Below are 23816 nucleotides of genomic sequence, written 5' to 3' on the forward strand. Positions count from 1 at the left end.
TTCTGCCTTTGCTCATGCAGTGGGCATGTCTAGAACGCCATCCCCACACGCCTAAGCTTAGTTTTGCTTGTCCTTTGTACCCAGCTGGGGCTCACCTTTTGGAGCACATCCTCTGGTTTGACTTAGGCGCCCCTCACGGCTCCTGGGACCTCTGCTTTCTTCCCTCCCACTGCTCTGTGACCAGCTCCTCACTTGTCTGAACATGATTATTTGTCTTTGTGCCTCAGCACCGAGCCGAGGGCCCGGCCCGAAGTGGGGAATGAGCTGGACAGCATCTATATTGGCAAAGAAAGCCTGTTCTCATTAGTGCTCACCAATCTCTAGTTATGCGGGCCATTCATTTCTCTTGCGTCACAGGAACCTCACAGCAATGCTAGGAGAGCAATGAGTTGTCCAGATTTTCCAGTCGAAGCTAATGCCCTGATTGGTGCAGGGGTTTATTCTGGGTCATCCAGTCGCTGAGCAGCTGAGTCAGAATGCAAACTTTTGTCTGACTCCCAAGCCCAAATACTTTTCCTCTATCTCAAAAACCTGAAGGTGGTGCTTCCCAAACCTGGCTGAGAGTCACTAAGTAAGGGTGGTGTAAAAACATACGGATTCCTTGAAGATAAGGTTAACAGCATAGGGTTCAAGGGCGACAGAGGGAGAGAAGAAAGGGAAGGAGAGAGAGCGCAATTATGAGTGCTGGATACAATGAGAGGCTCCACCATGCTATTATGGTCTAAACAGAGAGTGCTCTAAAACACTGCACGGTTTTGAGCAACCAGTGAAGTATCATGCAGGAGAATCTCTCTGATCGGGAGGCTAGAAATGTGGCTAGAGGAATGGCCTGGGGTTACATCACAAGCCAAGAGTGCAGGGAGTATAATCCTAGCATACTGCCTGGCCTGTGATATGTGTGTGTGTGTGTGTGTGTGTGTGTGTGTGTGTATTAATTAAAATATATAAAACATATAAAATAAATATATATTTAATGTAAATATATTTATATATTACATATATGTAAACTCTTAATATGGTAAATGAAGTTAACAGGCTTTCAATTGTAGGAATTACCCCACAGAACAAAGCATGGAAGGTTCGTTCGCATGAAGGTGCAGGACCAACTAAACCCAAGGACAAGGACAGTAAAACCAAAGAGGAAAAGAAGGGGAGGTTTAAGGATGCCAACAGGCTCAACATTGAAGGTGCCAGGGAGGGACTGTTGGGACACGGATGGAATAAGGAAGAGACACTGTTAAGAATTGCCAAATTCGCCGAAAGAAGAAATAAGTATACTCTCATCCTGCCTTTGGAGATATGGGGGGAGAGGCTGGGTGGCTTTGAGGGAGCAGAACCATCCTCTTGTCTCAGCAGGAAATCAACAGGTCTGGGGTGAAGGTGATAAATCATGGAAACAGGTGAACTCACCAATCCAGAGTCATGGGGGTGACCGGGTGGAGGTAAAAACTCTGACAACTCTTGCAGAGGGGATGATGGCAGGTGGGGGACACGGGGCGGTAATTCCTTAGGTACAGGTATTGTTTATTTGAAAGTCTAATTACTGAACCCTGCCTTAGACCTATGCATTCTGAAAAGATTGGAAACAGGAGTCTCTGATTTTCATGTGCTCGTAACTGTCTTGGAACCACTGCCTGAGGGTCTTGCATGGCCTGCCTGGGAGGAGCTGTTCCTGTTTTCCCAGCTCGCGTGGGGACCGTGGGGGAGGCCCTGAGCTCTGGACACTCAGCTGCCTCTGTGCAGGGGCTTGGGAGGTGGAGGGCCCTGCAGGCACATGTTACAACTTCCCTTCGAGGAAGTCGTTTAGCCTTCTCTCTTCCTTTAGGTTAGCTTCCAGCTCAAGAGGAAGTTGATTCAGACCGATGACTGGGTTTACAGCGAATTTCTTCACTTCCTTTCTTGATTCCTCTCTAACTGATCCTTAAGGTCACTCTGTGTGAAATGGTGCCCTGCTCACCTCCTGACTTTTCAGTGACCCTTGCTTTGGTGTGAGGTCCCGTGGCCTTCCTGATCTTTGCGGAGGGGGTGTCCTCTGGGCCGCCCTGGTTTACCTCAGGCTGGCCCGTCCCATCTGGGGATAGACAAGGACTTCCAGAGAGATCTCTGCGGTGTAGGAGAAAGGGCTGGAGCCTGGGGCCGCCATTCTGAAACCAGCACTGACAGGGGCTGGCTGTGGGAGCCTGGGATGCACATCTTCTCTCTCTGGCTCACTTCATCGGGGTGTGGGCTCGGGTCCCCTTCAGCTCAGTCTGACGGTTGTGCGTTGTCTTTTTAGCTACTCTTCTCTGTGAGCTGCTTCAGGGCAGGGACCCAGATGGCCTGGCCTTTGGATCCCTCAGATTTTCCACCCATAGCTTTCTCCTGGACTGGCCTTTAGTGGGCGCACTGAATGGACTGTTAACTATAAGGACTTATGAACACCGCCTCACTGTTTTCCGTTCACACACATGAGTGCCCTCAATCTGCAGGGCGGATTTGCAAAGCAGGCATTATTATTGTAACAGGATGTTAAGGTGGGATTTCTAGCTCAGTTTTCAAAGGCTGAGGGCAAATAGTAGGTAGTATCCCGTGCTAGACCGTCGTGCAAGGCTGACCAAGGGGGCGGCCCCATCTGGTTCCACCCACATGAGACCATCACCCCCTCCAACCATGTTAAAGAAAGAGAACGACCTATTTTCCGGGCCAATGATGGAGGGTTTGGGGTTTTGTTAGTAGCCTGGAGTGGACTTTTTATTATCAGGAAAACAGTGAGCTATGCCTGAGGTTTGGTCCAAGGGCAGGATAAAATACACCTCTGGTGAGGGATAACAATATATCGGTTTTCTATGGATGCTGGAACAAATTGTCACAAATGTATGGATTTCAAACGATACAAAATTATTATCTCACGGTTCTGTAGATCAGAAATCCGACACAAAGCTCAGTGGGCTAAAATCAAGCTGTCTGCAGGCTGCATTCCTTTATAGAAGATGTAGGGGAGAATCCATTCCTTTGCTTTCTTCCAGCTTCTAGGGAGGGGCCACTCAATCCCTTCCTCCAACTCCAGAAATGTTGGGCTGAGGCCATCTCACACTGCTGTCTCTCACCTCCCATCTCTTGCCTCCCTCCCCTACTTTTGAGGACCCCCGTGTAATTGTTAGTACATTGTTGTCACATTGGGCTCACCTGGGTAATCACTTTCCCCATCTTAAGGTCAGCTGATCGGCAATCTTAACTCTAACTCTGACCTAATGCCTTCTTGTTGTGTAGCCTTAGACCTCCACAGGGTCTACGAATTGGGGAGGGACGTTATTCTGCCTCCCACAAATGGGGAGTAATAGGCAGAAATAAAAGTGCTTCCACCATGCACCTTGCTAAGCATTGCTCATCCAGTAAACTTCATGGAATCCATTCTACAGGTAAGGAAAATAAAGGTCAGAGAAGTTAAGAGTAGGGTCCATTCTTTTTAAATTTTTATTCCAAGTCCTTGGGTCGAGGGCTGACTTTAAGAGTAGGGTTCATTCTTTTTTTTTTTTTTTAATTTTTTTTGAATGTTTATTTATTTTTGAGAGAGAGACAGAATGCGAGTGGGTTAGGGGCGGAGAGAGAGGGAGACACAGAAGCAGAAGCAGGCTCCAGGCTCCGAGCTGTCAGCACAGAGCCCGATGCGGGGCTCGAACTCACGAGCTGTGAGATTATGACCCGAGCTGCAGTCCGACGCTCAACTGACTAAGCCACCCAGGCGCCCCAGAGTAGAGTCCATTCTTGACCATGCCTTGGAATTCCCTGATGCCTTGCCCCCACCCACTTCCTCTTCCAGGGTTCTGATCTAACTGATCTGGGATGTGGTATTGGGATTGGGATTTTGTAAAAGGCATCAGATGATTCTAGCCAATGGCCAAGGCTGGGAACCACTGGGCTAAAGGAATTATTCCAAGTCATTCTGCTACTGTGAACACCTGGCAGAGCATGGGACCATGCCCAGGTCTATCTTATTTCGAAGCCCCCACTAAGGTGTTGGTGGCTGAGGAAACTCCCAGGCTTCTACCCAGTAAGTATCTCGCCATTCATCTCTGCCAACTGCACTCCAGCTTTGTTGACACAGCAGTATCTCCTACTCTAGGGAATAAGTCGTGTTTGTCTCATCAGGTCATGGTAAGCCCATTCCCTATTGTCAGTGATTGGTCTACAAGTGGGGACACAACTCCATGATGGCCAAGGAGACGTAAAGGGAATTTTGCTGGGAATTTCTGGGGAAGAAATTTTTCCAAGAAAGGAAAAAGACACCTGAAGGGAAGGCCCTTTATACCATGCCTTGCTTTCTTCCAGCACGGATGCTGTCAAGAGCAAATGTGATGTCTGGAACTGTGGCAGCCATACTGCGGCAGTGAAGTGAGACGTCATCCATGTTGTGAAGACAGCAGAGAGGAGAGCTGGAAAGAGTCTGGGACCTTGACCAATGCTAGGACTACCCCCCTCCCGCAGTATCCTTTGGTTAAGGCACTTTCGTTGGGTGTTCGGTTCTGGCACTGAACTACCCTAACTGATCGATCCTCTAAGCAGCTTAGAGGTTACCTGAGGTCCTCAGTGCTTTCAGGAGGGTTTTGCACAACACACAATGTCACTATAAACGTATCTGAAGTCTAGAGAGTGCAAGGAAATAGAGAAACCGGAAGACCTGAGTTGAACTCTGATTGTCCACCTTCTCCCCTGTACGAAATTAGGCACACCACAACCCTTCCTGAGACTCCCCTTCTACATCTGCAAAATGGGGGTGATGGTCCCAACATATGAATCAATAGTGAGTCTGGTCTATGCCCCAATGAGATGGATGTACGTAAACATAGGACGTACCACATAAATGACAGAGACTGCTAACCAGCTCCATTTGCTTTTACTTTGGGTTAATTCTCTCTCTCTTGCTTTGTCTCCCTGTCTCTGTCTCTCTGGAGTGTGTGTGTGTGTGTGTGTGTGTGTGTGTGTGTGTGTGATTGAGAGAGAAGACAGATTTAAACAGATTTGCCTTCATAAGTGTGTCCTTTAGGGGGGTAAGTGATAAAATCTGTTGCTTATCTGGGAACCCAAAGCAACCATAATTGGGGTAATAATTCATCTCCTTTCCTCTACCCTGCTCACATTCAGTCAAGTCCTATCAATTCTGCTTCCTAAAAGGGTTCTCAGATCTCTGTCTTCCCCCATTTCTACCCTCACGGCCTTAATTCAAGGTTTATTTATTTTTGTGACAGAGAGAGACAGAGCATGAACGGGGGAGGGGCAGAGAGAGAGGGAGACTCAGAATCGGAAACAGGCTCCAGGCTCTGAGCCGTCAGCCTAGAGCCTGACGCGGGGCTCGAACTCACGGACCGCGAGATTGTGACCTGGCTGAAGTTGGACGCTTAACCGACTGCGCCACCCAGGCGCCCCTCACGGCCTTAATTCAGACCTTGTTGTCTCTTGCTTAGGATATTACACTGGCCCAGCTGGACTTCCGTCTCCATTCTGGAACCTTCACAAGAGAATTCTAACGTGCGGGTGGGACTGTATGACTCTGGAGCCCACCCTCGATGCAATCTCCTTTCTTGTGTTACTCTCAACACCTGTTTACCTGTCCTTTTCTCCATCCAGAGGGCAGGATCCCTGCCTCCCTGGCAAATCAGCACGGGGCCTGGGGGGGAGAGAATGTTCCACAAATATTGGCTGGAAGGAAGTGGCAGCCTGGGATTCAAGCCTCAGGAAGATCATGTGGTTTGTCGTCCCCCAAGGATGGTCTTAAAGAAACACATCCGAGTCACCCATGCGTCACTGCATGTAGACATTTTATTGAAAGTTAGTGGCTATTTTAGAGAATAAGATGCCCTTGGTGGCAGCCTGAGGTGGGGTTGGCAGACTGGGCAGGGGCGTCTTAGCAGCTACAGCTACTTGCTGTAGCTCTTGGAGCCTGGCTCTCCTGTCGGCGGGTCCTCCGCGTCACTCTCTGCTGATGGACCCTGCTTGGCTTCGTCTGAAACAGGAGAGGCAAGCTTGGTCCAGTCCAATCAGGTCTTCCCCCCATGTCTTCCCCCTTGGCCCTAAGAGAGCCCAGCCTCTGACGGGCCTTCCCAATGATTGCTCAACAGCGGAGCATTTCCAGGGGACGGACATCAGATTCACCACCATCGGTCATGCTAAGGGTACAATGGGACTTGGGTTCAACAGAGAGCCACTTGGCCTTGGAGGCAATACTATTACAGTGTTAGCCGTCTAAAGCATGTTGGGCAAGGTCCCTTCCCTGCTGAATGTTCCACTCCCATCTCTTGCCACATGAAGAAATCCTGCCATTCTAAAAACCTTCAGCCCCACCATCACCTCCCCAGGAAGCCTTCCCAGACCCTCCCTCCACTAGGCTCCCACTGGCTTGGGTGCAGACGTCCATCGTGGTGCTGGGAAAGCCAAGGGGCCATTTGCTGGATTACATCACTCACTCCCCCACTCTCCCGGAAGCTTCTTAAAGGCATTGCACTTATTTCTGTATTCCCAGGGCCCTCGTTATGATTCATTTTCTCTCCTTAATGCCTGCTCAACAGCAAGTTCTCTTTAGCAGGAAGAAGTGGTAATGCCCACTTCTCCCCTGGCTAGAAATCCCACACCCAGGCCCCTGGTGTCCTCGCCCTGTCTCTCTCTCTCTCTCTCTCTCTCTCTCTCTCTCTCTATGTATCTCTAACTTTCCCTTCTTGCCCCCATCAGAATAGAAGAACCCCCAGTACTGTGAGCTCTTCATGAAAAAATGCTGAGCCGATGGCACCCTATGATTCACTGGCCCCAGAGAGCTCCACCCACGTCTGCCACCCAGCGAGCTCAGTAAATGCAGGGGGTTAACAACCCGTCCGCCCTCTGCCCAGCCCCCATCTGCCCTCTGCCCAGCCCCCTGCCCGCTCCAGCCTCCCCACCTGCCGTGGCCTTCAGAGACTGGATGTACTTGGACCAGAAGGAGCAGTCAGTGCTTTTCAGGCCCTGTCGATTGGGAAGCAGGTCACTGAACTCCTTGTAGGTCTCCCCGCCGGCACGTGGGACAAAGTCAGGCCAGGGGGTGGCAAATTCAGGGGCTTTCCTTGAGAACTCATGTGGGTAGTTGGGATTTCTGGGAAAATGACAAGAAAGGAACATCCACGAGGGAAACGTGTCATTCCTTTTGTCACTTGGGATCACTTTCCAGTTGCACTCAGTGTCTAAGGACCAGATCACACATCTTTAGGTGTCAAGGCAGAGTTTGAATCTGCCCGATCTGATGTTTAGCACTGTGCTCTCCCGCCGCATTCCAAATGATTAAAGGCAGAAAGGCCCCTGACTCACCTCACCCATCTCAGGCCATTTCTGGAAAAGGAAAGATGCGAGTTCATGACCCAGCAACATTACTCAGGACCTCACGTTACCCTCCTGTCTTTCTGAATGCTCACTTGGTCACCGTGTCCCCTTGTATCCTGGCGTCCTTGTATCTGGACACCACAACCAATCTCTAGGGGCCCTTTGTCCAAGGCCTGGGAGGGGGGGGGCGCGAGCCAGGCAAAGTTGTCTGCCACTTGTGAGTCACCTTCCCTATGAAGGGGATGTCATATCCTCTTACACTCAGGCACCTTCCCACACCTGCCACCAGGTCTGACCTCCTGACATTCACCAAACAAGGTGTTTCTCATCCCTTCGACCTGAGGGTGCCTTCTTTGGGCTGGCATCCTGTGTCTGAACATCCTGCGATTCCTCCAGGCCTCACTCCACTGTCACGTCTCCAGCCATACATTTTCTAAATCTGAATTAAAAGAATTGTCTTTCCGCTCAACTCCTACAACAAACTATACAAAGTTCAACTTTGCCCTTTTAATTCGGTTGGGCTTTAGGTTTCAGACTGTGCGTGGTTTACGGATGAAACCTGACTTTTTCCCCTTTTCCCTTCCCAGGGGCCTGAGTACCATGCTAGGTGGCCAGAGCATGTCTGGCCAGGACATAAAGGTGTGGGGGGGGGGGAACCAATTTTGGAAGTGGGGACAGTGGGCACAGTACTTGGGCTAGAACAGAGGGGTGCGGGGATGCGAGGGTCGATAAGGAAGGGTCTTGAATATTTTAACTGAATTTGAGAATCTAAGACAGTGCTTCCCAACTTGGGGTGACTATGTATTCCAGGAGACATTTGGCACTGAGATATTTTGTTCTCATGCCTGGGGGGAGGGGTTACCGTCCTCTCGCGGTGGGAGACCAGAGAAGGTGCGGACTAGCCAGCAATGCACAGGACACCCTCACCACGAAGACTTATCCTGCCCCAGCGTCCATAGCACTGAGCTCCGGGAACCCTGATCTCGAGGCATCACACACGGCTGAATAAGGGAGCGCGTGACTGGAGCGTCCCTTCACCGAGGTTAATCTACACAGAGGTAGCTTTGGCTAGAAGAGGGGGACTGAGACAGGGAGCCCAGTGGCAGGTGACCACAAAGGCTGGGGGGTGGGGTAGAGGCAGTCCACTAATGCAAAGTGTTCAAAGGGAGGGAGGGAGGCGTGATGGCAGAAGCAGGCACATGTCGTCCACTCACCCAGATCGGATGAAGTTGGACAAGAATTGCATGATTTTCAGTGACAGGCTTTTCTCCTCCAGAGTAAACTGCCCCTCGTAGATAGGGTGGAAGGGAAGGCCGAAGGCATACTGAACATCTGCCAGCAACTCCAGGCTGAGAAAACACACGGAAATAAGAAGAAGCAACAGTTAAAGGAATCGTAAACTTCTGGAAAAGCCAAACAACCCGAAAACCAACATTCCTCCCCAAATGAAGACTTTTCTTTGTTTACGTGTAGGATTCCGTGCTTGGTTTGTTTAGTTAAGATTTGGTTTGGCCTTTAGTCCAATGGCGGCCCACATCTGTTGGCTAAAGTGGACCCAAAGCTGAGCAATCACCTCTCTGGAAACAATGCCTATGAGCAACTTTCCAAGAGAATACTCTTTGGACCGTATTCCAACCATGACGTTTGCAATGTCAATGGAACATTCGTTTGTTCAAAATAGCCTGTAGGGGCACCTGGGTGGCTCAGTCAGTTAAGCAGCCGACTTCAGCTCAGGTCATGATCTCACGGTTTGTGGGTTCGAGCCCCACATCGGGCTCTGTGCTGACAGTTCAGAGCCTGGAGTCTGCTTCGGATTCTGTGTCTCCCTCTCTCCCTGTCCCTCCCCCACTCATGCTCTGTCGCTCTCTCTCCCAAAAATAAATATTAAAAAATAGTCTGTAATTTGAGTCCCTTCTTTGTGTTAGCCCTTGTTCATACGACTTATACTTGCACACCTTTTCAAGGATGACGTTCATCCATATAGCCTAGACCAGTGCCTGACACACCATTGCTGGCTGGTCAATAAATATATACTATGACTGAACTGAACATCTAATAAGCAGCATGCAGGAGAGAATAAGGATTTAGAGGCCAGATGAGACGTTTGAGTGGACTGGGCTGGGGCTGGCCTTGGGGAGACCAGCTCAGGGGTACTCGGGGCCATGGGGGTGAACCCTGGGAGAGTGTCACAGTGAAAAAGCTAGAAGGGATTTCACAGCTGTGTAGTAAAGAACTTGACTTTCCCCAAAGAGAAGTCTGGCCTTTGTGCCCTGTGATCATACCTCTGTTTAGGGCAGAGGCTGATTGCACTGGATTTTCCATAAACGTGGTCACACTTGACAGTCTTAGGGTGGGGACAGGTCATGCCAAAAGACCATGTGACTTAGGGTGGGGGATATAGGCCACATGGTATCAGTGGAGCCTGAGATCAACCATAGGCAGTCAATCAATCAATCAATCAATCAATCAATCATGCCTATGTAACTGGGCTCTAATAAAACCTCTGAACACCAAGTTTGGGTGAGCCTCTCTGGTTGGTGCTACCTTGTGGGCATTGTCACACATCAGGAGAGTGACCCTTCCTGACTCCACAAAGACAGGACTGTGGGGGCTCTGCATTGGAACGCTCCTGGGCTCTTCCTTTGTCTGGTCTGAATTCACTTCTTTCCCTGTATGCCCTGTATGATGTAACCATGAGTCTAGCAGTTTTCAGTGAGGTCTGTGAGTCTTTCTAGAGAATAATCAAGCCTGAGAGTGGTTTGGGGAGGCCCTTGAATTTGCACTTGGTGTCAGAGGTAAGCGTGGTCTTGTGTGGAGACTGTACTCTCTAACCTTGTAGTCGGCCACAGATTATCACAAGAGCCAATTCTAATTCTACAGATGAAGGAAACGAAGTCCAGAGATGTTTCCTGACTTACCCAGAGACACGCAGTGAATTGAAGAGTGGAGTCAGCTCAAGAGCACTGCCAGGGGCATGAGCTGATGGGGGGCATGCAGCCCAGAGGCACCACCCCGGGTCTGAGTCCTCCCCACTCCAAGCCAGTGACCTCTGGCAAGTTACATGGCCTCCCTGATTCCATGCTTTGGAGCAGGTGCATAAATACTGGCTTTGTGGGATCATTATAAAGACTGGAATAAGGTGGCACATGTAGCAAGGACTTGAAAGGTATCCACCCTTCTACTTCCTGTGTAATCACCATCGTCAAGCTAATAGCAGAGTTTCTGGCCATGGGCACAGAGCGTCACCAGTGGTTCTCATCTGTGCTGGTATGACAGGAAGACGCCCACTGGACGCATGTGCTGGGAAAGGGCTCGGGCTAGCTGGCTCCCAGATACAGGTGGTTTGGGTGGAGGTTAAATCACTCTGAGGGCAGGCACGATGTTTCGTGGACAGCACGGCTCTGGCCATGAATCAGAGGGATTCGTGGTGGTTATTCCTGAGACTGGGAAGCAGGACCCTCAAGTTCAAGGGTGTAAAAGGAACACTTCAGGCCAACAAAGCACTTTCCCTGTAGTCCCTCCCTTGCACAGGCCAAGAACTAGGGTGACCAACAGGGACAGGGCTGGGCCCGACGCCCAGGCACCTAGCCTCACCTGGGGACCTCGAGGGGTCTCAAGGGCTGGAATCCTTCCTGGGACCATAAGCACGATCGCCAAGCACACACATGGCTGTCAACAGAGCATGGAGGGAACGACATGGCGCTGAGTCACTCTGCTGAGTCAGCTCTGTCACTTACTGCCCGAGTAACCCTGGATGAGTCACTGAACTTGGGTTTTAGTTTGCTTATCATGAAACACCAGACCGAACCAGCCATGTGTGAGCCAGTTCCAAGTGCTTTGACAACAGCTGGGTAGTATTATGATCTTGGTTGTTGTGTGTCAGCACTAGGCTCCACACTGGAAGGAGCCACAGAAGAGATGGGAGACCCTGCGAGACCAACAGGGCTAACGGCACACGGTTAGGAGGGGAACTTCAACCACAGAGTGCAGTGTCTCTCTGCGAACAGTGTTAGGCACCCCACTCCCACTTAGGGACGGTTTTCATCTTATTCCCAAGCAGGGGGGCAGGAAGGGGGTAGTGGCATGAATATTTATACATCCTGGCACCCAAAGGGCTAAGTCCCTCGTCCAATGCCCAGAAGTATTTGTGTACTGCACTTGGTCAAGTGCACACAAAAGCCCAGAGTCTGCGGTGGCCGAGGTCACCTGTTTACAGCCAGCTCAACTCAGTGCCTGTTTCCAGTTGCCATTTCCTGAGCACGAAGTTGTGCCAGGTACCAGAGTGGGGTTCTGACCATCCAACACTTGGGACCCGCCAAGGACATAAATGTTATCATCCGTACATTTCCCAGGAGATGACCCAGGATGCCACCACATGCCTCAGACATGGGAGCACCAGGATCCGGAGCTGAATCCCCCAGACCCCAAATCCAGTTCTCCATCTACTTGTGTGCAGGGGCTGAGGGTCACTGAAAAGTACTAATGACCTAGCTTCTCAGTGATGTTGTAAGATTCAGAGGGAAAAAGGAACACGAAGAAAAAAAAAAAGCCAGGAAGATAGAATTGACGGCAATAAAAATCATCTCTCCCATAGCCACTCTTGGTACCTGATGGGTTCCCTTCACCCCCAGTTATCTCGAGGGCCCTGAGAGTAGATGTTCTTGGAGTAATTTTCAGAGTGTTTACATTGGAAGAAACTTAGGCTCTGAGAGGCCATTTTCTCGCCAGGGCCCCACACTGGGAAGTGGCGATGCCAGACCTACGCCTGGTTTGTGATTCCAAAGCCGGCTGAGCACTGGCCTCGTTACACACCCCAGGGGCTACCCGCTCCTGTGTGGGCTGCAGAGGAACCAGGGTAGCTTGGCATTAGTAGGCGACGCCCTCTCCCTTCCGCTGCCACACCAGGGCCTGCCCCTTCCCCTACAGTGTGGGAGGGACGCGGCCTGTTTCTGAGAGGTCCTTCAGAGAAGTGACCCGATGAACTTTCCGTGGCTTCCCTGAGAAATGACCACAAACTCAGTGGCTTAAAACAGCACAAACATACTCTCTCATCGTTTCCAGAGTTCAAAGTTCCGGCACGGGTCTCACTGGGCTAAAATCAAGGCGTCAGCTGGCTTTGTTCCCCATGGAGGCTCCGAGGGAGAAATCTGCCTCCTGCTCACTGGCTGTGACAGAACTGGGCTCCTTGAGGTGGAGGACACAGTTCCCATTTTCTGCCTCGCTGTCAACTGAAGGCCACTCGGAGCTCTGGAGGCCACTGCTGATGGCCTCCTTCCTCTACCATCAGAGCCAGCCTGCTCTGACATGGTCCTCTCCCTCCCGCTCACGCTCTGAAGGACTCATGTTCTTACATGGGGCCCACCAGGATAACCCCGAATAATCCCCCCGTCTCAAGAATCTTAACCACATCTGCCAAGTCCCTTTGCCATGGAAGGTAACAGAGTCACAGGTTGTGGGGACTAGGGTGTGGTCATGTAGAGGGGCCATGTTGAGGGTTCTGCCTACCACAGCGGTCTTGTCTGCTATTCATTTCTTCCAAGCAAAGCTTCGTTCCCAATAGCGTCGAGAGCAGAGTTCAAATCCCAGCTCAATCAGCTAGGATCCGTGAAGTCTTGGACAGAATGCATAAACTTTCTGGGCCTCAGTGTCCTCCTCTGTAAAATGGTGACACAGTCATGCTTCCAAACATCAAGTGAGGTGTGGCAATAAAATATTTCAAATCTCTCGGGGCGCCTAGGTGGCTCAGTCGGCTAAACGTCTGACTCTTGGTTTCGGCTCAGGTCTTGAACCTCACAGTTCATGAGTCGGGCTCTGTGTTGATGGTGCGGAGCCTGCTTAAGATTCTCTCTCTCCCTCTCTCTCTGTCCCTCCCCTGCTCATGCTCTCTCTCTCTTTCAAAATTAATTAATTAGTTAATTAAAAAGATTTCAAATCTCTTGCTCAGTCTCTGGCTCATCTACTCATTCCCTTTTCCTCTCTAGCTTTGAGAAACACCTGAACACTTACACATGGGGCCTTTAACCTGAGAGTTCCATTGTAGGGTCCCGGGGGGCCGTGAGTTCCCCAAAATTATACACGTGAAACGGTGTGACGCTGTATATCGACGCTTCCTTGGGAGGGGCTCTGTTGCCTTCCTCACCTTCTCAAGATCGGTGCCAGTGGTGTGCTGGCTAAGGTTTAACGATTGCCTTTTGCAGATTTCCATACTGTCAGCAACGCTGCCATAGAGAACCTCAGACCACCAAGGTGACGTCCTGGAGCTTGGGGTTGGGGAAATACGGCTGTTGGGAACAGGTGTGGGTCACCTCCAGCCTGCCACTGTAGGCGACCCCAGCAGGTCACGGAGCACTGCTTTTAGGAAAAGGCCTGGTCTTCCAGCCCATCTGCTCTGTTTAGTTTGAGAGGCTGTTGTGGCTGAGGACTTCTGCTTTGTTTTTTCCTTAGCGGAGCCGATCGTTATCAGGATGCTGGAGTTATTTCGAGCAGTTTAAGGCAGACATCTGGAGGAAGGTCAGACAGTGGGAGCCATGGAAGAGGGCACTGAGGATCAGAGGACTCTGGGCCCCGGCTGAGAGCCCCAGGACTCTCTGGAGGGAGAAGACAGGATTTGGATTCTGCGTCAGCAGAGGGAGACGCAGAAGAACACTCCAGGGACTGACAAGGTAAAAGGAGGAGCTGGTTAGCTGAGTGGCCATGGTGCCATGGGCTGACCATTCGCACATACTTATTGGGCTTCTCTGCTCTGTGCTGGGTGTGATCACTGAGAAATCATACACCCAAACCTGGGGTTTGGTTGTGCAGGCAAGTAGTCCTGCCCGGCGTTCCTTTATTTTTATGATTTATTTATTTATTTATTTATGTATGTATTTATTTATGTATGTTTATTTATTTTTGAGACAGAGATAGAGCGTGAGCAGGGGAGGGGCAGAGAGAGAGAGGGAGGGAGACAGAATCCGGAGCAGGCTCCAGGCTCCGAGCTGTCAGCACAGCTGACTTGAACTCACGGACCGCGAGATCATGACCTGAGCCGAAGTCGGCCGCTTAACCGACTGAGCCACCCAGGCGCCCCAAACTTTTAGCTGTCATTTGCTGTCTTTGGTTATAACCCTCTGGACAGAGTTCCCCTCACCTGAGAGTTACTCGTCCCAGGCTCAAGCCAGGTCTGGATCTTTTCACTGTCACATGTGGGCATGGGGACTCGGAGAGATCCTGGCCCCGAGCCCGGTGAGCTGGGCTCAAACCCCGCTTCCCCTGCTGACCCTCTGAGCCTCGGTCTTCCTATCTGTAAAATGGGTCTGATCATCTCTGTTCAGCCTTCCTCTGGATGCTCAGAGACTGTAGAGGATGGAGATCCCTCCAAAAGTTCCAAATTGCCGTCAAAGGAAAAGGTACCGTCGCTGACGTCCGTGGTGCTATGTTCAGCCAGAGTGTGGGAGGAACTGACGGGCCACATGTCCCGGGGACGACTACGAGCGTTATGTTTCAGTCACAGGGTGTGAAAACAGTTCAGTGGGGATGATGGCAAAACACAGGACGTCAGCACAAGACTGTCCTCGAGTCACGTTTGCCGAATGCCTGCTGCGGGGGGTGCCCTGAACAGGGGCTGGGGATCAGCCATGTGGCACAGAGCTCACAACTAAAGAGGAAACGCAGACAAGCCGCCATTTTTCAGAGGTGCTGTGGGTATGACAGATAGATATCAAATGAGGAAAGTGTTTACAAAGCCTCACAAGAAGGGAGAGAAGCAACCCCACTGTCTCAGGAGAGGAGTTTGTGGAAAGTCAGGGAGTAGGGGTTTAGCGAGTGGGCTCGGCCGGGAAGGGCCTTTGGAGCAGAGACTCAGAGCGTGGGAAGTCATGGGGTGGCTTCTGTGGGAACAGACAGGGACGGGGGTCGGGCACAGAGGCAGTGGGGGCAGACTGGGGTCTGCAGCAGGCAGCAGAGTCCCCAGAGCTTTGGGTCTCGTCGATTGTACCGAGAAGCGCCTCATGCTGAAGAGCGAAATGGGGATTTTTCCTGGTCTGGGAAAACCAAAAGCCTGGGAACCACTAAACTCACTCACTAAGGTCCTGCAGGCTCCGGTTCTGTGAAAGGGGTGAGAACCGAGGCCAGAGGAATCGAGGGCTACACCTTCAAGGGGTTGGGGGACATCAGCGGCTTCTAAGCAAGCAAGCTGCAAGCTGTGTGTCTTCCAGAAGCATTCCTGAAATCGTATGGGAGCGGGGAGACCGGAACTGAGAAACCACGGGGTTGCTGCATTCGTCCAGGAAGGGCAGAGGGTTGGTGCTTTTTACACCATGCTGCTCAGCCTTCCCATTCAGCCATCCTGACATCTTCAGTCCTGCTGGTGTGGACTCCAGGCCTGCAGTCTGGCCAGCCAAAAGCCACAGTTCAGAGATGAGTCATCGCACAAGCTCTGACTTGAGCTCTGTTTCCGGTGCAAGGGAGTCATCATCCATGGCCCTTTGGGGCTGATCAGGGAGCATAATGACCGAGGAGGTGGTGTCCTCCGAGGGAAAGATCTGAGCTGGGCTCCCCTCAAGCTATAGAGAGCGAGTAGGGAGGATCTTTCCTACCACGACAAGCCACGGATCTGCATCGCAAAGGTGGCTCTTGTACCGACCATGGGTTAAGAGGCTTGTGCTGTGGACAGGCTCCCTGCTCCAGTCCATCTGATCAACGGATCTGAGAGCCTGTTGTTCCAGAGATTTCTACCCCTGTTGTTCTGTCGGCAGGAGGAAGTTTGTTGACCTCATCCCCGTAAAATATACTCCCTTTCTTATCTCTAGCCGGCATCTCTAAATAACTTCCTCCGACGGAAAATTCAGGAACAAGGAGGAATGGAATCCTTCTGTTTCCCAGGCTTTTTTTTTTTTGGAGGGGTTGACACGTTGACACGTTGTTAACGACCTTACAAACAGAAGCCTATAAGCACACTTCTCTTTGGGCCAATCTAATACGCAAAGGTTCGGATTCTGCCTATGAATTATTATTCTGCCTACGAGTTGCCGAGAGGCAACGACAGGCTTTACAAATGGCTTTTGTTTTACCAAAAGTTTCACTAGGCAATCCTTTAAAAATGAGCTCCCCGATTTACTTTAAATAATACAATCCCACCTTCGGACCCCAGTGAAATATCTGCAACACTTCCATAGACCGGAAAGCCCAGCAAAGATACGCTGTTTTGCTTGTGCTACAAGCAAAGCTTTCAGTGAATCTGGTGCCTTCCCCTAGACATTTGATGTTTTTTTAAAGTAAACTCCACACCCAGCATGGGTCTCAAACTCGCAACCTTGAGCTCAAGAGTCCCGTGCTCTACTGGCAGAGCCAGCCAGGCACCCGGGAACCTGGTCATTTTATTCCCTGCACAAAACATAACAACTACTGCTCAGAAAAGACTGCGTCTTCCTGGCCCGGTGCATCCATCCTCCCCAGGAAGTTACGTGTTTCCCAAGAGTCAACTAACTGTGTTTGTCTCAAACCTGTGCGTGCCAGTTGTATTTGTCGTGGTAATTACAGAACTTAATTAAATTAATTAAATATCACGCGGAGACCCCCCCTTTCAAGAAACCAAAGCTGGAAATCATAGGCCACGCGTTATGTTTGTGGTTTTGTAAGACTTTCAAAAGGAGCGTTTTCTGACTCAAGCCTCCGACCCTGCACAGAGGGAATGGCGGATGCTCTCACATTTGTGTGCACAGAGACGATAAAATGTTTAAGGTCTACACCTACCCGATTCGTTTCTCATGAGTTCCCGTCTTAATGGACTTCTCTGATTACCAACTGATCATCCCACTGGATAACATGGTTTCAATTCTATTAAAAGAAACACACCTGGTTTCTAGTGAGCTAGGGGCACCCGAGTGGCTCAGTTGGTTGAGTCTCTGACTCCCGACTTCGGCTCAGGTCATGATCTCACACGGTTCGTGAGTTCGAGCCCTACATGGGACTCTGCACAGACAGCGTGGGGCATGCTTGGGATTCTCTCTCCCTCTCTCTCTGCCCCTCCCCTGCTTGAGTGCACTCTCTCTCCCTTAAAATAAACAAATAAACATTTAAAAAAATCCCCAATGCCTTTCCAACACTCAGATAAAATACCACCTCTTTGCCTATCACGGCATATGAACGCCTATGTGAACTACAAGACCCTGTCTCCCACATCTCCAACCACCCTCCTTCTCCTCAATAGACTCCAGCTCCCTGGTTTCCTTCTCTCTCTTTTTTTTTAATAGTTTATTGTCAAGTTAGCTATATACAGTGTGGTCTTGGCTTCAGGAGTAGACTCCCGTAATTCATTACTTATGTACAACGCCCAGTGTTCATCCCAACAAACACCCAGTGTTCATTGCCTTCCTCAATGCCCATCACCTATTTTCCCTGCCCCCCCCACCCCTCACCCCCATCAACCTGCAGTTTGTTCTCTGTATTTAAGAGTCTCTTATGGTTTGTCTCCCTCTCTGTAACTTACTTTTCCTTACCTTCCCCTATGATCTTCTGTTAAGTTTCTCAAATTCCACATGAGTGAAAACATGCTGTCTTTTGCTGACTTATTTCACTTTGCATAATACCCTCCAGTTCCACCCATGTTGTTGCAAATGGCAAGATTTCATTCCTTTTCATCTCCGAGTAGTATTCCAGTATATATATATCTCACATCTTCTTTATCCATTCATCAGTTGATGGACATCTAGGCTCTTTCCATAATTTGGATATTGTTGATAGCGCTGCTATAAACATTGGGGTACAGGTGCCCCTACCAATCAGCACTCCTATATCCTGGATAAATTCCTAGTCGTGCTATTGCTGGGTCATAGGGTAATTCTAGTTTTAATTTTACTGGCCTCCTTCTTTATCCTCAAACATGTCGAGCCTTTTCCCTTTCTCCTTCCCAGGGCCATTTTCTGAATTACTCCGCTTACGATGTGCATGTTGTCTGCTCTTTGCACCTCATCCTTAGACCTCCATCAGTTCCACCGCCTGACAGTAGTGTTAATAAAGAGGATAGACCCTCTCTGTCTTGCCGGTTTCTCCATCTCTAGGATCTAGAAGGGGATCTGGGGCATAGAAGGCAATAGGTAAATATTTGTTGAATCAGTGCTAAAGAGGACACACAGCATGCACCCTCTTCCAGATCACGAGGCTGGAGGAGTCTGTTTTAGAAAATGACTTACTTCCATCTTTACTGGTAAATAATCTTGTCAATTCCCCAGGATGTAGCCAGACCCATGGACCCCATTCAAGAATCCGGCCACTTAATATTTTCTTTGGGTCGCTAATTCCAACAAACTCAACAAGACAGTCCATTAAAAAGATAATATTTTGAATCTGGAATGTTAAAGGCCCCTGGAATGCACACACACATGTCTAGAATGCAAATGTCGTGGTGCACAAAATGTCTTGAGTCCAGAATTTATGACTTTGTTTTCCAGGGTCAGGACATCTCATGAAGGAAGAATATTGCTGCCTCTTAAGTCATTTTGAATTTTTTTTTCTTCTCAGAGACTTATTGTTCCCAAAGCAAAAATAACCATAACATCTAGAATATGCCAGATGTTTAACACACATCGACTTGAATCTCCATACTATGAAGGAGATGTAACTGTACTCATTGTATAGGTGGGGAAACTGAGAAAAAAAAAACTTGCTTGAAGGCAGGCCGTTAATGAATGCGAGAGATGGAATTAAAACCTCAGCTGATTTCCTTTCAAAGGATGCGTTCTCCCATTCCACTGAGCTGCTTCTTCCCAAATTAAAGAATTGTCCGGCATCCTACGTGGAGCCTGGGTCAGGGTGCAATTCCAAGAGCCCTCCCCCACCCCCATTCAGAGAGAAGTCAGGACTCGCGTCTCTGAAATGTCCTCTGTGGTACTGAAATGTGGGAATGATATCTCAGGGCTCTGGGACCAAGGACTATGAAACGAGGTCCAGACCACAGCACCCAACTCAACCACAGCAGCCCATACACAGTCCCACGGTGAATTTCCGTGGGAACTAGGAGGCATCTTATGACGAAGGGTCCCCATATGCTCTCTGAAGTGGCCACCCCTCCTCTTTCAGGGGCCGGTGCCTGGAAACCACCTCCTCTGGGGTTGTTTGCCTGGGACCTATTCAGCTGCAATGTGGATTCTTCTAGCACAACCCATTAAACAGTGTTGGAGGTCACTTAATAAGTGCCAACTTTATGTCGGGGAGTTAGCTGGGCAGTCTGCATGTGTGGCCTTATTTAATCCTGACACACTCCTATACTTGTGTCAATGCTATTGTGAGCTCCATCACACGAATGGGGAAGCGGAAGCTGTGGGAGGTTGTCACCTGCCCGGAGGCACACCATAAGTGGCTTACCTAGGTAGAGCTGTCTAAGGACAGGCAACACCAGAGAATAAATCAGTGCCCTCTTCCACACTTGCTGGGACTTAGCCCCCAGAGATGGGTTGGGGGGAGGGTCCCCCAAACCTGAGCTGGCCACAGGGTCTGGAAGTCCTTTGGCTATGGGCTTCAAGGAATGCGGAGAGGGCTCCACCTGACAAGATACTGGGACCGGCGTGTCCTTTGGAAGGGGCTGGTTCAAGAGAAGGACTTCAGCTGAGGGTCTACAAGATGGCAGAACAGGAGGCTGACAGGAGGGAAGAGTCCTCGCTGAGTTCAGGAAGTGGCACCTAGAGACAGAGCTGGGCAAGCCCTTCTAGGGATCGTCCTGCACCTACAACTTGGGGGGATGGCAGGCCACGGCCCTGCTGGCGTGAATATGGGAAAGAGGCTTGTCAGCCTTTCGGGTCACCTTGGTAACAGAAACACCAGCCATGCTCTGTTCCCATGGTGCACCCATGGTCTGCCTCAACGGGCTTCAGTGGGGCAGTGTCTGTGGGCAGAGGGGTCCTGCGTCGATCAAGGACAAGTCTGGGGAAGGGATTGACTCTTCCCTTCAGGTGCTGTTAGTAATAACCCCCGTTTTAGTGGAGTCCAACAGTGATTCTCGGCAGAGGGTGATTTTGCCCCCCACCCCCACCCCAGGGGACCCTGGCCAATGTCTGGAGACGTTTTTGGTTGTCCCAACCATGGAGGTGCTTCTGGTATTGAGTGAGGGAGGCTGGGGATGCTAAATACCATACAAGGTACAGGACAGCCTGTCACCACAAGGAATTATCCGGCCTGAAATGTCAATGGTGCCAAGTTGAGACACCCTGGATTAGAGTCATCATTGAAAATCCCTCTTCCTGAAACAGACAGCTACAGATACAGAGGAGACTGGCCTCGAATCTCCCCAGTGAGCAGAGCTGGTATGTTTCCTCTTCATGTTAACAGCCTTGGAAATCAAAACTTCCAGGTGTTACATGCACACATACACACAACCACATAACTACACACACACACACACACACACACACACACATCTCAGATCCAGGCACTGTTCCCCTAAACCCTTTGAGCCACGATATGGGACAGGTACTTTGCTTTCCCTGTATATCGGTGAAGATGCATAGAGGGTCAGAGAGGTTAAGCAACTTGCTCAAAGCCACACAGCTAGTAAGTGGATTTAGCCATGGCAGACACTCAAGAGGCTTTGGGTTGAAGGGTACGATTGAAAAAAACAAAACAAAACAAAACAAAACTGGAGAGCGGGCAGGAGACAGGGTCTGGGTCCAGGTTGCTACTGATTGGCCCTGGGGCTGGGACCTAATTCCTTACCTTGGGCTTTTGTCTCTTTATCTATAAAATGAAGGACACAGATGAAATCATCTTCCGGATTCTGTGATTCTTTCAGTCTGAATCTTAAAATGGAACCTTCTTCTCACAAGATACATTTTGGTTTCTTTGTCCCCTCCCCCATCCACTACACCTTCCTCCCAGAGCTTGGCCCTGAATTTCAGGGCTGAAAAGCTCATCTATAATCCAGGGGCAGTTAAAGAACCATGCCAGGCTGTGATCAATTAGCGAGAGTCTTAAGAAAGCGGTAATTTATTGCGTTTTGTGTGCTCGCTACGCCAGGAAAGCTAATATATGCTCACAGAAATGGAGGTACAAGACAGATGGCTGAAAATGCACGGCAGCACATATATTTTAAGTCTGTAGGTTTGAGCCAGAAATAAATGAGGGGTGTGACAGCTCCAGGGCAGAATGAGAGAGATGTCTTTTCAGGCAAAAAGGAGAAACTTGCCAATGATTAAATGGGCTAGTTTCGGTGATTCATTCATTGATTTAAGCATCTACGATGAGCCATCCTGTGACCGTGGTGGGAGAGATCACACAGACCCAGACAGTTGTCAAGGACACTCTCTGATGGGTGTGAATAATAGAACACCCTCAGCACTTACTGTCTGACTCATTCTCCGTGCAAATTAATGATCACAGTAACCCTCTGAAGAAGGTGTCATGATCATTCCCATTTCTCAGGTGAAGAAACTGAGTCACCAAGGAGGTTAAGTGACTTGCGTTGGGTTTCTAACCAAGTCAGGTGGCCCAGAGAGCCTGATGTCACCAGGACACTTTCTACCTCTGTACACATTGCAATAGCTCTCTCTGTGAAATGTTTTAGTGGCTCTGAATGTCTCTTTCCTCCCAAATGGTAGCATGTGAGAGCGGAAGTTACTTACGGGTGAGTGAGCCCAGTGGGTTTCATGCCTCTCTAAACTGCATAAACTCGATACTTTACTCACAGCTCAGTCTACAAGGTATAGAGAATGTTGTTCTCCTCCTTCCAGGGCCCTGAAGCCAGGGCTCCATAGAGCCCAGTGTGGAGTCAAGTGCTCCTGACCTCTCTCCCCTCCTTGTCCCCATTTTGCAGATGACGAAACTGAGCCCCCAAGAGCCTATAGACCAGAGTGGAAAGGACTCATTCCCCACCTGTCAAATGAGGTAGTTGGATCAGCTCCAACATGATTTCCTAAGCACCCACTACTCTGTGCCAGGAGGGTCTCTGGGGTCTGAGGCAGAGCGACTGTGAGGACCCAGGAGGCGCTTCATGAGGGTCTGGCTCACGAGCATGGCCTCCTTTCACTGGGGCGGGGGGTGGGGGTCTTTGGATCAGCACAGTGGAGCCCTGTCGGTGGATCCCCGGAGGGGCATGTGATTCAGAGTCTGTTCAAGGAGCCCTCCTGCAAGGACTGTGTTGTTCTCAGGTCTGGAACAGACCGCTCTGGGCCCTTGCTACCCGGGGGCCTCGTGAGCAGGGCTGTTACTTTAGAGAGAAGAGTGGTGCTCTGGGTTGAATTGTGCCCCTTACAAAAGATACGTTAGGGGCGCCTGGGTGGCTGAGTCGGTTGAGCGTCCGACTTCGGCTCAGGTCATGATCTCGCGGTCCGTGAGTTTGAGCCCCGTGTCGGGTTCTGTGCTGGCAGCTCGGCGCCTGGAGCCTGCTTCGGATTCTGTGTCTCCCTCTCTGTCTGTCCCTCCCCCGCTCACGCTCTGTCTCTCTAAAAAATAAGTACACAGGGGCGCCTGGGTGGCTCAGTCAGTTAGGCGTCCGACTTCAGCCCGGGTCACGATCTCGCACTCCGTGAGTTCGACCCCCGCGTCGGGATCTGGGCGGATGGCTCAGAGCCTGGAGCCTGCTTCCAATTCTGTGTCTCCCTCTCTCTCTGCCCCTCCCCTGTTCATGCTCTGTCTCTGTCTCAAAAATAAATAAACGTTGAAAAAAAAAACTTAAAAAAAAATAAGTATACATTAGAAAGAATTAAAAAAAAAAAAAAGATATGTTAGAGCCCTAATCTTAGGACCTCAGAATATGGCCTTCGTTAAAAATAGGGTCTTTATGGAGATAACGGAGTTAAAATGAGGACACAGGGTGGGCTTCCGTCTAATATGACTGGTGTTGTTATAAAAAGGGGGAATTTGGACACAGACACACGGCGGGAAGATGGCCGTCTACAAGCCAAGAAATGCCTGAGGCTACTGGAATGGGCTACCTTGGCTATGGCTGGAAGGAGAATAACAGGGGTGGGGTCGAATCACCCCTGGCCCGAATCACACGGATCCTTTTTGTCTTGACTGATCTTGCCCTCACGGAGCAGATGCCTTTCTAGGTTTGCCACCGTAAATTTCGGAGCCCAACGGCGTGTGCACACTTTTAAGGCTTCTGATGGGCTTGCTGTGGGAGCATCATGTCTTCTCTTGTAATCTGTGCCTTAAAAGGGTGGACAGCAGAGAACCAGACTCCTGTACTGGGTGCGAATCCCGAGATCCCTGGCATTTGGGAGACACATCGAGGCTTATTCTACAAACAACTCCCGGCCATGAGTGAGCGCTGGGTGATGAGGGGAACTTTCATCCCCACCCAAACCATCTCTCTCGTCATCGTTCCTTCTTCCGAATGCCTCCTCACCAGAGGAGCCTGCCATTTACTTTCCTTCCTACCACGTGGGGACAGCTGCTGGAATCTAGGAAGTAGATAGGGGTTGGAATCGTAAACAGTTCTAAGCAGAGAAACTGAAAGTCTGCACGGTTTAGTGGAAAGAGAGTTCAGGGTGTCAGAGAAGTTATGGGTAAGCCAATGCCCTACA

At 50.2% G+C, this 23816-nt stretch overlaps 2 protein-coding genes and 1 long non-coding RNA gene across 6 annotated transcripts in view; 1 reads left to right on the plus strand and 2 right to left on the minus strand.

Moving 5' to 3' along the window:
- Positions 1 to 5774: 5774 nt before the first annotated feature.
- Positions 5775 to 23816, minus strand: part of TG (thyroglobulin) — a 253423-nt gene continuing 235381 nt past the window's right edge. For all 4 annotated transcript variants that reach the window (XM_053208437.1, XM_053208436.1, XM_027063873.2 and 1 more), the window contains 3 exons: positions 8535 to 8669; positions 6906 to 7096; positions 5775 to 5980 (listed from right to left, as the gene is read on the minus strand). In XM_053208437.1, the coding sequence (XP_053064412.1) occupies positions 5895 to 5980; positions 6906 to 7096; positions 8535 to 8669 (412 nt within the window). In that variant the 3' untranslated portion in view covers positions 5775 to 5894. The remainder of the gene's footprint in view (positions 5981 to 6905; positions 7097 to 8534; positions 8670 to 23816) is intronic.
- On the minus strand, positions 9997 to 22742 carry LOC128312878 (uncharacterized). The gene is made up of 2 exons (XR_008292741.1): positions 17053 to 22742; positions 9997 to 12974 (listed from the first exon to the last, which is right to left on the minus strand). It is a non-coding gene; the product is annotated as an uncharacterized LOC128312878 (long non-coding RNA).
- The window catches only part of SLA (Src like adaptor), an 89231-nt gene continuing 79244 nt past the window's right edge, over positions 13830 to 23816 (plus strand). The window contains exon 1 of the mRNA XM_053208450.1: positions 13830 to 13982. The gene's annotated coding sequence lies outside the window, so the exon portion shown is untranslated. The remainder of the gene's footprint in view (positions 13983 to 23816) is intronic.

Source organism: Acinonyx jubatus, chromosome F2 (genome assembly GCF_027475565.1).
Source record: "Acinonyx jubatus isolate Ajub_Pintada_27869175 chromosome F2, VMU_Ajub_asm_v1.0, whole genome shotgun sequence".
Classification (NCBI taxonomy): domain Eukaryota; kingdom Metazoa; phylum Chordata; class Mammalia; order Carnivora; family Felidae; genus Acinonyx; species Acinonyx jubatus.